We start from the raw sequence: 15,043 nt of genomic DNA on the forward strand, positions 1-15,043 counted from the left end.
TATAATAAATACTGCTTTGATGTCATACAAGCAAGCCAAATGTGCACTTCACATTTCCATATCATAAAACTCATGTAATATACAGTGGTTTATGATCAGTTGCAAGATGCCATGGCATTATACATTGGGTTGTCCTAAACAGAATGAGCCTATGTTTGTTGTATTGTGAATACATTTCTTTCCACAGACCACACATAGAATGGAGTCATGACTCCACTTATGACTCCATTCTATACGCACACAAATGACAATCTGCTTCTCTGTATTGCCTTGTGAAAGCCTAACACTGCAAGATCATATTTTATAATTTAGCTAGTCATGCTGGCAATAGAACAAGCTTTGAAATGATGCCCACCCTAACTCAGCTTCTGATTTTTTTTTTAATGGACCGTTTTTGAATTGAGTAAACAGCAGTAGTATTTGTGTGACGGTGGGGATGCAGCTCTGTGTCCAAAACAACTACAAGTGTACTTGCACTAGTTCCTCAACGGCACATCTAGGAGAGCAATAAAAAGCACCTTATAGTTGAAGACTCTTCTTTGTCATAAAAGTGCATTTGAAATAACTGAGGAATTGTGCACACTTTGGAGAGGTGTGTGTGTGTGTGGCCATTTTGAGACACCAGACAGACCTCTTACTCAAACCCTTGTAATTATGTTGCATCTACCCCAAATTTCCCATTAATATTCTTATCATATTACTGAATGTATCCAGAGTATTTACAGATTTTGTTATTAACAAATGCGGCAAAAAGTACAGTACAGTAAAAAAAATCAACAGTGTAATGTTTGGATTGAGTCTTGTCATGTGAACTGTTGTGTCCTCACCTTTGGTGACTAACACTAATTTCCCCATAATCTCCAAGCTGTTCCCTTTTTAATTGCTACCATGGTTATGCATACAGTATGCTTTCCATATTTCTTCTGTAAGAAACATTTTAATTTAGCCCAATAGGCCAATACCCATGAGTGTAAGGGGTTAAGAGAAACCAGTCTTTGGTTGACCTCTATAGCAACACTTTACAAGCTGTGGCACTATGCCACCATCTTTATTTAGGCCCGTTCATTTCCATAAACCTACAGTTTGTGTGACTTGTTGGTTTATCGAAAAGTTAAATACTGTATTGAGGCCAAAAGCACCCCAACTGTGCCCAATTCCTGATTTTACTTTCACGCTTTTGATAGAATTGCATCCTGATTATTCAGGATTGCAATATCCCCTCATGTACAGCTAGCCCTATGGAGCCCTACAACTGGAGGCAAGTTCTTTGGTCTAGTGATCAAAGCAGTGGAGCATGAGTGCTTTTTGGCTGCCTCCCCCTACCCTTAAATACCCCAAGGTGGATAAGATGGAGTCTATTGGGTGTGGTGTCCTATTTATCACCAGTAGCCTTTCTTACTTACCTCACCAGAGATTGAGGAAACTCGAGGTTTAACACATTATTGTTTGCGTGTGTGTGCCTAATCATGTGTGTTTGCGTGCCTTGTGTCTGTGTTTCTCCTTTTTAGATGAGCTGAAGGAGAAGCTACAGGACTTTGTGTCTGAGACCAACAGCCAGCGTCCCGGCTTCATCAAGGTGGTGCGCCATAATAAGCAGGAGGGTCTGATCCGCTCCAGGGTGAGTGGGTGGAGGGCGGCCACCGCTCCGGTTGTGGCCTTGTTCGACGCCCACGTGGAGTTCAACATAGGCTGGTGAGTCACATGACATACACACAGTACATTAGCACTTCCTTACACTGATTTGTGAAGCATATGGGTTCTCAGCTCCAGCACTCTATGGCCATGCTCAAAGCCACATTTGATCGAACACTTTCTTTTAAATGTCACCTTTATTTAACCAGGTAGGCCAGTTGAGAACAGGTCCTCATTTACAACTGTGACCTGGCCAAGATAAAGCAAAGCAGTGCGACTAAAACAACACAGTTACACGTGGGATAAACAATCGTACAGTCAATAACACAATAAAAAAATCTGTATACAGTGTGTGCAAATGAAGTAAGGCAATAAATAGGCCAATAGTGGCGAAGTAATTACAATTTAGCAATTTACACTGGAGTGATTATATGTGCAGATTAGGATGTGCAAGTAGAAATACTGGTGTGCAAAAGAGCAGAAAAACTAGAACAAATACGGGGATGAGGTAGGTAGGTGGTTGGTTGGGCTATTTACAGATGGGCTGTGTGCAGCGATCGGTGAGCTGCTCTGACAGCTGACACTTAAAGTTAGTGAGGGAGATAAGTCTACAACTTCAGTGACTACATTTTCTTTTTTTAAATGTGCAATTCGTTCCAGTCATTGGCAGCAGAGAACTGTAAGGAAAGGCGGCCAAAGCAGGTGTTGGCTTTGGGGATGACCAGTGAAATATATCTGCTGGAGCGCGTGCTACGGGTGGGTGTTGGTATGGTGACCAGTGAGCTGAGATAAGGCAGAGCTTTACCTAGCAAAGACTTATAGATGACCAGGAGCCAGTGGGTTTGGCGACGAATATGTAACGAGGACCAGCCAAAGAGAGCATACAGGTCACAGTGGTGGGTAGTATAAGGGGCTTTGGTGACAAAACGGATCGTACTCCAACACTCTACTCAGCAAATTGGATGCAATTTTGTAAATGACATCGCCGAAGTCAAGGATCGGTAGGATAGTCAGTTTTACAAGGGTATGTTTGGCAGCATGTGTGAAGGAGGCTTTGTTGTGAAATAGGAAGCCGATTCTAGATTTAATTTTGGATTGAAGATGCTTAATGTGAGTCTGGAAGGAGAGTTTAGTCTAGCCAGACACCTAGGTATTTATACTTGTCCACATATTCTAAGTTGGAACCGTCCAGAGTAGTGATGCTAGTCGGGCGGGAGGGTGCGGGCAGCGATCGGTTGAAGGGCATGCATTTCATTTTACTTTTGCCTCCTGAGATATAGCTAAGAGTTGCCAATGTGTTGGCATGACATGTTGTCTATGATGACAGTGTGGCAGGAAGTGTGTGAGGCCTACTGTAGGCCCTACACATACTTCCCTGGGGTACAACGTTCATTGCTCTGACAGTTCTCATACCGTCGAATTGTGGTCTCAACAGCCTGACCCAAATCTGTCAGGGCGGTTTGAACAGCATCCAAAATATTTCTGTTTTTAATCTGTGCTGATTCGGTATTAAACCTACATAGCACAAATGGCATCCCTCAGGAATGCTTTTACCTAGATGTGCACTTGCTACAGGCTGATTCATTGTTTCAGTCTGAATACTTGGCAGGAGCGCCTACACACATGGTTTGTTCAGAATACAATAGATTCATTTTCCAACTCAGCTTCTACAAACTAATCTGTTTTTAGTGTCACACACTAGATAGGTGCAGTGAAATGTGTTGTTTTACAGGGCCAGCCATAGTAGTACAGCATCCCTGGAGCAAACTAGGGTTAAGTGCCTTGCTCAAAGGCACATCAACAGATTGTTCACTTTCTCGGCTCAGGTATTCAAACCAGCAACCTTTCATTTACTGGCCCAATGCTCTAACCGCTAGGCTACCTGCCACCCTGTCTCTACTTGTGACTATTGGTATGTGGCTAATCCAAGCCTTTACTGAGCATGATTGCACAACTATTGCATACTGTTTGCATTGTTTTTGGTGCTCATTTGGAGAAGTATGAATCATTAACACATCTATGCTCTATTCTCACATTTCTGTTTTCCCAGTGGCTTAAACTTTACATATACATTTTAGTCATTTAGCAGACGCTCTTATCCAGAGCGACTTACAATTAGTGCATTCATCTTAAGATAGCTGGGTGAGACAACCACATACTACAGTCATCGCAAATACATTTTTCCTCAATAAAGTAGTTATCAGCAAAGTCAGTGCTAGTAGGATAATACACATTTTTATATTTAACATTTTTTTTTTACCCTTAGTTACAATGGACCCTGGATCTTTTTTAGGGGTTGTTACAGAAAGCTAATTGCAGAGTTTTTATTTATTGCACATGGTCGTCATTTACATGTGTAGGGTAGGTAATTGAGCTTCTCATGTACTCAAACTTAATTGCGTTCTACTATGTGTTTGAAGGGCTGAGCCTGTTCTCATGAGAATTCAGGAGGACAGAACACGCATAATCTCTCCGTCGTTTGATAACATCAAATACGACACGTTTGAGATTGAAGAGTACCCACTGTCTGCTCAGGGCTTCGACTGGGAGCTGTGGTGCCGCTACCTCAACCCACCCAAGTCCTGGTGGCACCAGGCCAACAACAGTGCTCCAATTAGGTAGGTAGAAATGTGGGGACTTATGAATATAGATTCTTTCAGCTCTTTTGTATGCAGGCAGAATGTGATGGTTGCATTGTTACATAACACCTGTTAAAACATGCAGTGTATACATGCCAATTAAGCATCCAGGTGTATTAGAATATACTGTAAGTCATGGGAACACAATATTATTTTGATTGATATATACATTTTATTTGGGTAAAACAGTTTGTACAAATGAAAAAATACAGTATTTAAGTACAAGATACCGAGAGGATGACACATGAAAGCGTAAAAACACTTTTTTCCTCTTGTAGGACAAAAGCAGGACATAACACATTGAAATATACATTGATTTAATTTGTTCATGCCTCCAAGTTATTCTTTTTTTTAGTTCAGCAAAGTATCCAGTAGGTCGACTAACACGTGTAAATACATTTTGTAAATACATTTTGTATCTACTCCATGTGTGATGGTGTAGGAGCCCTTCTCTGATTGGCTGCTTCGTGGTGGACAGGCTGTACTTTGAGGAGATTGGCCTGCTTGATGAGGGGATGGAGGTGTATGGGGGCGAGAACGTGGAGCTGGGGGTCAGGGTGAGTAATAACGCCATCTCCAGCAGGCACAGAGCACCGTTCATTTAGGCAGTGGCTCTGATCCTGGAGAATTAACAGCGATAATGACCCACACTGTTTTTGGCAGCCCTACCTTTAGAGTTTGGCCTCCCTCTACTTATTATGTAAAGTGTCCACTGGCTCAAAGCGTTGTGCGGTCTGTAATTAGAACACATTAACAATGTATAGTAAGAGGACTAGGAGGAGTTATACCACCCCAAACCCATTTACATTTTTTTTTTCTATTTCAATCTTTAAAGGACCCCTTATTTCCTAGCAAAGGAAAATGTCAGATTTAAATCAATACCTTTTATACACTTCAAAGACTACTTTGGGGTTTGCCAGTTATATTTCTTTGTGTTAATCTTACGTCATATTTCCAGACTGTCGAGCATACCTCCAGTTAAGTATATTCCCTGTATGTGTGAGTGACGGTCCATTCCCCTGCCTCAGCTCTGTCTCCGAGGCAGAGTCAGTGTGATCTCAGCAGTACAATGAGCAGATGGGCCAGAGGAGGCACGACTTCCCCAGGGAGGTCTAATAATAACCCAGCTACACTCACTGTACATATACCGCCACTAAAACAGCAATCAACTCCAACAATAACAGCCAGAGACAGGGGACAAACACCGTCATCCTCCAGCTGTATTCTGTAGATTACAGGAGAGAGAGAGAGAGAGAGAGAGAGATGTGATGCCAATGTGGGGAAATATCCATCCTCGGTAATGACAGAGATGTAATCATCAGTCACTCTTTAGGAAAGAGGAGGAGATTAGTCCCATAAGTCATTTTCCTCCAAAAAATTACATGCTTTTAGGATTTGGGGCTTGATAATGGCCCCGCTGATTGCTTTCTGCTGAAAATGTAGGTGATTTTTATCACCTACATAATACATCAGTGTCCTGCATACCGCTATGTACAAACAGTTGATGAATAATTTCAGTTAACTCTACCTCTAAAAATAGAGACAAAGGAAATCTGTGCCTCCAGATGTGCTGCTTGAACCCTGTGCTGTTTTAATGGCTGGGGTCTGTATCTGGACTGAGTCCTATAGGAAGTGACCCCTGGTCCCTGGTTGGAGGGTTAATGTGGCGTAGCCTGCAGCCCTTGTCTGTGTCCTGGATGTGTGGACTGATGGGAGGCATTGGTCTGACAGAAGGTGATGCAGTGAACTGAGAGCTGCAGGACTGGAGCCCATAGAGGCCCTGGAACTGATCCCATATCAGCAAGTGCATTGAGCTCCACCAGGGCCGGCCTGGTGCAGCATATTGGTCCTGCCTGCAGACCACCTGCCTGCACACACTCTGGCTGACAGCAGAACAGCGCTAAGGGACATTCACAGAGATACTCACACACAAGGCCAACACTACTGCACAGCGCAGGGGACCTCTCTGGTCTAGGCTTGGACTTAATCTGTAGGGGGTTGTCCTGGGTGTATCAGGATGACAGCTGCACCATGTTCATGTTCTGTCACTGGAAGAAAATATACAAGGATCATGAAATGTCATGTGAATGGCATTTACAATGAATGGTGTTCATTAATTTATTGTATGTGTCAGAGTTTTAACGTAACCGTCCCGTGTGCTGCTTTAGCTTGCAGAATGTGTTGCTAGGGAATGGAAATAGAGGAGATAGAGGGCACAACATGTTTCTGTCCTTTCTGATGAAAAACCCAGCTGAAGACGGCGGCCAGATCTAAATTATATTTCTGAAAGATAATCCCTCAAATTTAATTTGGTAATTAAACACAAAGCAGAAATGTACTTTGTTGTGCTGATGGTGAGAATTAGGGTATAATATTTTTCCAGTATTTTACAAATGTTCCATCCTGAGCAAAAATCACTTTTTCACCCAGGTAACCTGGAATTTCCCGCCATAACCGGGAGTGTCATTCAAAAGCATTATAAAGTATATAAATTGGCCTATGTCTGGATTTGATTAGAGCTTTGATCGAAAAATTCAAGCCTGAGACATTAAATCAATTTTATGAGCCCTACATTAAAGACATTTAATGAGCCCATGCCCAAAAAAGCCCAAATGATTGTGCCGTTCAGTTTCTTGGCAATTTCTCGCATGGAATAGCCATCATTTCTCAGAACAAGAATAGACTGACGAGTTTCAGAAGAAAGTTCTTTGTTTCTGGCCATTTTGAGCCTGTAATCAAACCCACAAATGCTGATTCTCCAGATAGTCAACTCGTCTAAAGAAGGCCAGTTTTATTGCTTCTTTAATCAGGAGAACAGTTTTCAGCTGTACTAACATAATTTCAAAAGAGTTTTCTAATGATCAATTAGCCTTTTTAAAATGATAAACTTGGATTAGCTAACACAACGTGCCATTGGAACACGGGAGTGATGGTTGCTGATAATGGGCCTCTGAATGTCTATGTAGATATTCCATTAAAAAAAATCTGCTGTTTCCAGCTACAATAGTCATTTACAACAATAACAATGTCTACACTGTATTTCTGATCAATTTTATGTTATTTTAATGGACAACAAATGTGCTTTTCTTTCAAAAACAAGGACATTTGTAAGTGACCCCAAACTTTTGAACGGTAGTGTAAGCTACTGCACATTACTCACGACAGAAAACATAAAAGCCGATAGATGTAGCTAGCTATATGCTCGCTTGGGTAAATAAATGAAACTAGCTCCAGTAGGCTAATCCTTTTGATTGTGAACTGTATTGTATTATATTGTAGCCTATTTTACAGACGTCGTTCAAACCATGATAAAGCAAGGAGAGAACATCCAATTCTGGTGCAGCACATGCGGCCTACAAAGTTACAAGTATAGGCTAAATAATTTTGAAATATAATAGGGCCTATTTTTCAAATTACTAGGCTGGCACATATATACCTTGCATAATATTTCCCCATAATGTTATTATTCTACCTCCTCTTTCTCTCTATTTTTGCTTCATTCCTTTCTCGCTTTTAACAGTTAAATGAAATACGTTTTGTTGTCCTTCATCATTCTATTGACAGAATTGGATGCAGAAGCCTTTCACTTCTCTTCATGAAGATTGAATGATTGAGTCTGAATAAATAACTGCTATAACCTACCGCCGTTCACTCTTCTGGCTGCTATATTTAACATTCAGCAAACAAGAGCTTCTGTCCCTCTTTGAATAGTCTATTGGTATAAGAAAAGCTAATCCAGCAAACTATTCTAGTCTAGATTTTCCTGCATGGGACTCCAAGAGCTAAGGAGCGTTTTTAAGGAGAGACCAGCGAGCACAGGTACGTGTGAATCGCGCAAGAGACGGACACTAAGTTAGAAGCTTATTATGCATAACCCATCATTAATTAGCTAAATATAAGGCTAATACTGCATTGAATGTATTACTTGAAGATGTAGGCTATGACTTCTTTGGAAAAAAAAAGTATTCAGACCCCTTGACCTTTTCCACGTTTTGTTAGGTTAGTTTTATTCTAAAATTATAATTTTTTTAAATCATCAATCTACACACAATACTCCATAATGACAAAGCAAAAACAGATTTTTAGAAATGTTTGCTAATAAAATAAAATAAAAATAAAAAATGAAATATCACATTTCCATAAGTATTCAGACGCCTTACTCAGTGCTTCGTTGAAGCACCTCGGCAGCGATAACAGCCTCGAGTCTTCTTGGGTATGACGCTACAAGCTTGGCACACCTGTATTTGGTGAGTTTCTCCTGTTCTTCTCTGCAGATTCTTTCAAGCTCTGTCAGGTTGGATGGGGAGCATCACTGCACAGCTATTTTCAGGTCTCTTCAGAGATGTTCGATCGGGTTCAAGTCCGGGCTCTGGCTGGGCCACTCAAGGACATTCGGCGACTTGTCCCGAAGCCACTCCTGTGTTGTCTTGGCTGTGTGCTTAGGATCGTTGTCCTGTTGGAAACTGAACCTTCGCTCTGGAGCAGGTTTTCATCAAGGATCTCTCTGTACTTTGACTCCATTCATCTTTCCCTTGATCCTGACTAGTCTCCCAGTCCCTGCCGCTGAAAAACATCCCCACAGCATAATGCTACCACCACCATGCTTCACTGTAGGGATGGTGCCAAGTTTCCTCCAGATGTAACACATGCTATTCAGGCCAAAGAGTTTATCTTGGTTTCATCAGACCAGAGAATCTTGTTTCTCATGGTCTGAGATTCTTTAGGTACCTTTTGGCAAACTCCAAGCGGGCTGTCATGTGCCTTTTACTGAGGAGTGGCTTCCGTCTGGCCATTCTTCCATAAAGACCTGATTTGGTGGAGTGCTGCAGAGATGGTTGTCCTTCTCGAAGGTTCTCCCATCTCCACAGAGATATTCTGGAGCTCTGTCAGAGTGACCATTGGGTTCTTGGTCCCCTCCCAGACCAAGGCCCTTCTCCCCCGATTGCTCAGTTTGGCCGGGCAGCCAGCTCTAGGAAGAGTCTGGGTGGTTCCAAACTTCTTCCATTTAAGAAGGATGGAAGCTACTGTGTTCTTGGGGACCTTCAATGCTGCAGACATTCTTTTGGTGCCCCTCCCCAGATCTGTGCCTCGCCACAATCTTGTCTCGGAGCTCTACGGACAATTCCTTCGACCTCATGCCTTGGTTTTTCAACTGGGGGACCTTATACAGACAGGTGTGTGCCTTTCCAAATCATGTCCAATCAATTGAATTTACCGCAGGTGGACTCTAAGTTGTAGAAACATCTCAAGGATGATCAATGTAAACAGGATGCACGTGAGCTCAATTTCAAGTCTCATAGCAAACGGTCTGAATACTTATGTAAATCTCATGTGTGTGTATATATAGATATAGATAGAGATGTATAGATATAGATGTGTATGTGTGTGTATATATATGTATGTATGTATATATGTATATATATATATATGTGTGTGTGTGTGTGTGTGTGTGTGTGTGTGTGTGTATATATATGTATATATACATGTGTGTATATATATGTATATATACATGTGTGTATATATATGTATATATACATGTGTGTATATATATGTATATATACATGTGTGTATATATATGTATATATACATGTGTGTATATATATGTATATATACGTGTGTATATATATGTATATATACGTTGTGTATATATATGTATATATACGGTGTGTATATATATGTATATATACTGTGTGTATATATATATATATACGTGTGTGTATATATATGTATATATACGTGTGTATATATATGTATATATACATGTGTGTATATATATGTATATATACATTGTATATATATGTATATATACATGTGTGTATATATATGTATATATACATGTGTGTATATATATGTATATATACATGTGTGTATATATACGTATATATACATGTGTGTATATATACGTATATATACATGTGTGTATATATACGTATATATACATGTGTGTATATATACGTATGTATATATACATGTGTGTATATATACGTATGTATATATACATGTGTGTATATATACGTATGTATATATACATGTGTGTATATATACGTATGTATATATACATGTGTGTATATATACGTATGTATATATACATGTGTGTATATATACGTATGTATATATACATGTGTGTATATATACGTATGTATATATACATGTGTGTATATATACGTATGTATATATACATGTGTGTATATATACGTATGTATATATACATGTGTGTATATATACGTATGTATATATACATGTGTGTATATATACGTGTGTATATATACGTGTGTATATATACGTGTGTATATATACGTGTGTATATATACGTGTGTATATATACGTGTGTATATATACGTGTGTATATATACGTGTGTATATATACGTGTGTATATATACGTGTGTATATATACGTGTGTATATATACGTGTGTATATATACGTGTGTATATATACGTGTGTATGTATGTATATGTGTATATATATACATATATACACACACGTATATACATGTATATATATGTATATATACGTGTATATATATGTGTGTGTGTGTGTAGATAGATAGAGAGATATATATATATATATATATCTTCTCTATCTCTCATACTACATACATACATACATGAGAGAGAGAACAGAATTAGCTACTGTATTTTAGATGCAATTTGAAGACAGGTGGAGATGTGTAAATTAGACACGCATTCAGTCTTTATATTGCTGTAGCATAGACTATTCTGCAGCAAATGTAGGCCTTCCGGTCATAAGAAAAAAAGTTATGATGAAATGATAGCGCATCTCACAATGCGTGTAGTCTGTCCACACCCTGAGTGTTGATTTGCCATGCAGAGGCCGTAGAGAAACCAGGTTTAGACATTGCATATAATTTAACAGTTCCATTTCATGCTGTTCACATGAATTATTTATTATAATTCACCAGTAACCGGGTTCCCGCCATTCAACCCTATTGAGAATGTATGGCTTTGCATAGATATTCTTTAATAACACCTGCAAATTTTGGAAAATCAACACATACTGCACAGAATGAATATTAATGTAGCATATGTCACACAGAAGTCATTTACTGAACATGTCAGGTAAAAAAATTTTTTAAGCTCCATAGGCTTTGACTGTTTTACTATATTAGTTATTGTAGGCAGGAAATATTCCATAGATTCCAAAGGCACTTATACGCTGTATGTTGTGAACTGCTCCGTTCAACATCCTGTTCACAATGTTGACTCAATAAGCCAATGGCTGGAAAACTGTCATAACACATCCTCTGTCTATACACAGTATACACAGCTCCTGTAACATGAAATGCAGTCTTGACATGTAGGAGAGAGAATGAGTGGGTTGTGAAATGGTTTTCCTGAAGAAGGTTCACTGAGGTCATCTGTCTGTATCTGGCGTGTCCATACTCTACACAATGCCATAAGGGCTGAGAAGAGCGGATGAGGATGAGAGCAGTTTGATGTTCTTGAGGACCTTTACTGCACCTCTCTAATCAGAGTGTTGAAGATTTCTGTCTGTTCTCTGTCTGTAGTGTATTAACACCAGTTCACTCAGGTCAGGGGAAAAGATCGACATGCATGTACGTGACTTTTTCACAGATGCCTGTTTTGCACCTTCAGTTTGCCCCATCTGGAGATTCTACTAAACAATGGGAATGTGGCTGTTGACATTGCCAGTTGGTTAGTTTGCCATGGAGAAATGAGCACAGCAAACAGAGGTGACTCTGGAAAGCAAAACTGAACGCCTCTGTGAGAGAAAGTGACAGTGCCTCATCCTTGGAAGTAGATCACAGCAGTCAGATATCATCAATTACATGACTTGCGTCATTGAGCTGTATCACTTCTATAACACTGTAGTCTGACTGTTGTGGTCTGTAACTGTTTTGTTCTGTGTGCACTTGTTTCTCTTTCTGGGCCTGTCTGTGTGTGTGCATGTATGTATGTGTCCTGCTTCGTATCCCCTGATAGATGACTTAGAGATTTCTGTGGCTGTCCCTAAGTGCTATAAGTAGACAGAGGAAGTTAAACTCCTTGCAGACAGCTGGGGCGGATCTACTCTCCATGCCAGTTCAGGCAATGCTCTGTGCTGTGGGCAGCAATGTAGGAAATTATAACGTTATGGAATGAGCATTAACTCTCCAGAAAATCTGTCAGAACTCTGGAACAACATCAGAGCTTTGAAGTACATTTTTGCACGTAGGACCTGGTAAGAGGAGATGTGGAATGAATGTCGGTGTGCAGGAATTCTCAGGATGGAATGTTAGCCCATTGGAGCCCGGTTAGATGTCAGTTAGTGCTGTGCTGTGGGGAGAGTCGAGAGGAGACGAGAGGAGACGAGAGGCTCCTGACTGGAGCCTATGAGCTCTTCAGGGCCAGAGCAGAGGGATAAAAGAAAGCAGAGCACAGAGCCACAGGGGACAAAGAGCAGACAGTTTTATCACAACACAGTGAATCACAGCATTACACTACGTCTAAGAAAGAACAGGAGATATGGCCATATTATAGGAATGTCGTTACTGACATACTGAATTCTCCCTCTCCCTTTTTCTCATTTGCACACACTCTCTCGCTTCCTCTTCCCCTCTCTCTCGCACTTGCTGTCTCTCGCTCTCGCACTCCTAGCAGCCATTAATCATGACATTAAGCATAAGGCACTGGGACTCCAAATGTCATCACATATCAGCAATTAAAACTGTTAGACCACTAAGCCAGACACAGCATGTCAGTGAAGACATGGTGCTCCTTTTTGATGAGGCTTCTGGCACCCTCAGTACTGTGAGGTGTTATCTGGACCAAGGAGTCTCCAGGTTCCCCTCTTCCTGGCTGCATTTGACAGGCTTTTTGGATCAAGTAGAGAGGTGGAGCTCATGTAGCCCTGTCAGCCTCAGAGTAAGAGGCTTCTGATCTGAGTCTTTCTACTGGAGCACCCTCTGGAGCTCTAGATCTGCTCTGGGTCTTTTTCTGCCTGGCAACATAACTTGGTTAATTTTGCTGTCTTATGTGTAATACCAGGTGTGGCAGTGTGGGGGCAGTGTGGAAGTCCTGCCCTGTGCCCGTATCGCCCATATAGAGCGTGCCCACAAGCCCTACACTGAGGACCTGACGTCTCACGTGAGACGGAACGCCCTGAGGGTTGCGGAGGTCTGGATGGATGAGTTTAAGAGCCATGTCTATATGGCCTGGAACATCCCTCAGGAGGTGAGTTTGTCAGCTGCTAACTGGACCAGGTCTACTGAACCATGTCTAATGGAGGGTGGGCAAGTGGTCAGGGTGGGAATATTGTCTCGCTAGTGGGGATTTGTAAATAAAGAGTGATGTATAGTGTAATACGGTAGTGTACAGGTTTAGGATCTTAATTTGATCACCCTGTTGCAGGAGAACGTTCCTAGAATGCAGGACATTTGAAACTTGTAGAGTATGAGGTTTAAAAAGGGTTCTGAAGTTTGTAAATTCCACTTTGAGATGTCAGACTTAATTTTCCCTTATGAAAAAATGTGTCAACCCCTAAAGAACATGTGCATTAATTATAATCCACATAATTACATTTTCTGTTGCAGCAGGATTATTTTCTGCTATAGCAAACTGGCTCAAATTAAGATCCTACACCTGTATTGTGAAGAGAACTGTTACTGAAGTTATTTTTGTAGATCCCAATTTGATATGGCTGTGTGTGTGTGTGTGTGTGTGTGTGTGTGTGTGTGTGTGTGTGTGTGTGTGTGTATATATGTATATACAGTTGAAGTCGGACGTTAACATGCACCTTAGCCAAATGCATTTAAACTCAGCTTTTCACAATTCCTGACATTTAATCCTAGTAAAAATTCCCAGTCTTAGGTCAGTTAGGATCACAACTTTACATTCCCAGTGGGTCAGAAGTTTACATACACTCAATTAGTAGCATTGCCTTTAAATTGTTGAACTTGGGTCATACGTTTTGGGTAGCCTTCCACAAGCTTCCCACAATAAGTTGGGTGAATTTTGGCCCATTCCTCCTGACAGAGCTGGTGTAACTGAGTCAGGTTTGTAGGCCTCCTTGCTCTCACATGCTTTTTCAGTTCTGCCCACAAATTATCTATAGGATTGAGGTCAGGGCTTTGTGATGGCCACTCCAATACCTTGACTTTGTTGTCCTTAAGCCATTTTGCCACAACTTTGGAAGTATGTTTGGGGTCATTGTCCATTGGAAGATCCATTTGCGACCAAGCTTTAACTTCCTGACTGATGTCTTGAGATGTTGCTTCAATATATCCACATAATTTCCCTTCCTCATGATGCCATCTATTTTGTGAAGTGCACCAGTCCCTCCTGCAGCAAAGCACCCCCACAACATGATGCTTCCACCCCCGTTCTTCACGGTTGGAATGGTGTTCTTCGGCTTGCAAGCCTCCCCCTTTTTCCTCCAACAATGGTCATTATGGCCAAACAGTATTATTTTTGTTTCGTCGGACCAGAGGACATTTCTCCAAAAAGTACGATCTTTGTCCCCATGTGCAGTTGCAAACCGTAGTCTGGCTTTTTTATGGCGGTTTTGGAGCAGTGGCTTCTTCCTTACTGAGTGGCCTTTCAGGTTATGTCGATATAGGACTTGTTTTACTGTGGATATAGATACTTTTGTACCTGTTTCCTCCATCTTCACAAGGTCCTTTGCTGCTGTTCTGGGATTGATTTGCACTTTTCGCAACAAAATACGTTCTTCTCTAGGAGACAGAACGCATCTCCTTCCTGAGCGGTATGACGGCTGCGTGGTCCCGTGGTGTTTATACTTGCGTACCATTGT

At 40.9% G+C, this 15,043-nt stretch overlaps 1 protein-coding gene across 6 annotated transcripts in view; it reads left to right on the forward strand.

The window, feature by feature from the left end:
- The window catches only part of LOC106587200 (polypeptide N-acetylgalactosaminyltransferase 18), a 90,644-nt gene that overhangs the window by 53,053 nt on the left and 22,548 nt on the right, over nucleotides 1-15,043 (forward strand). For all 6 annotated transcript variants that reach the window (XR_001324384.2, XR_001324386.2, XR_001324385.2 and 3 more), the window contains 4 exons: nucleotides 1,509-1,692; nucleotides 4,053-4,250; nucleotides 4,714-4,828; nucleotides 13,279-13,464. Coding sequence is in view for 2 of the 6 variants with exons in the window: in XM_045708033.1 (XP_045563989.1) it covers nucleotides 1,509-1,692; nucleotides 4,053-4,250; nucleotides 4,714-4,828; nucleotides 13,279-13,464 (683 nt within the window). In the remaining 4 variants the exon portion in view is untranslated. The remainder of the gene's footprint in view (nucleotides 1-1,508; nucleotides 1,693-4,052; nucleotides 4,251-4,713; nucleotides 4,829-13,278; nucleotides 13,465-15,043) is intronic.

Source organism: Salmo salar, chromosome ssa26 (assembly GCF_905237065.1).
Source record: "Salmo salar chromosome ssa26, Ssal_v3.1, whole genome shotgun sequence".
Classification (NCBI taxonomy): Eukaryota; Metazoa; Chordata; class Actinopteri; order Salmoniformes; family Salmonidae; genus Salmo; species Salmo salar.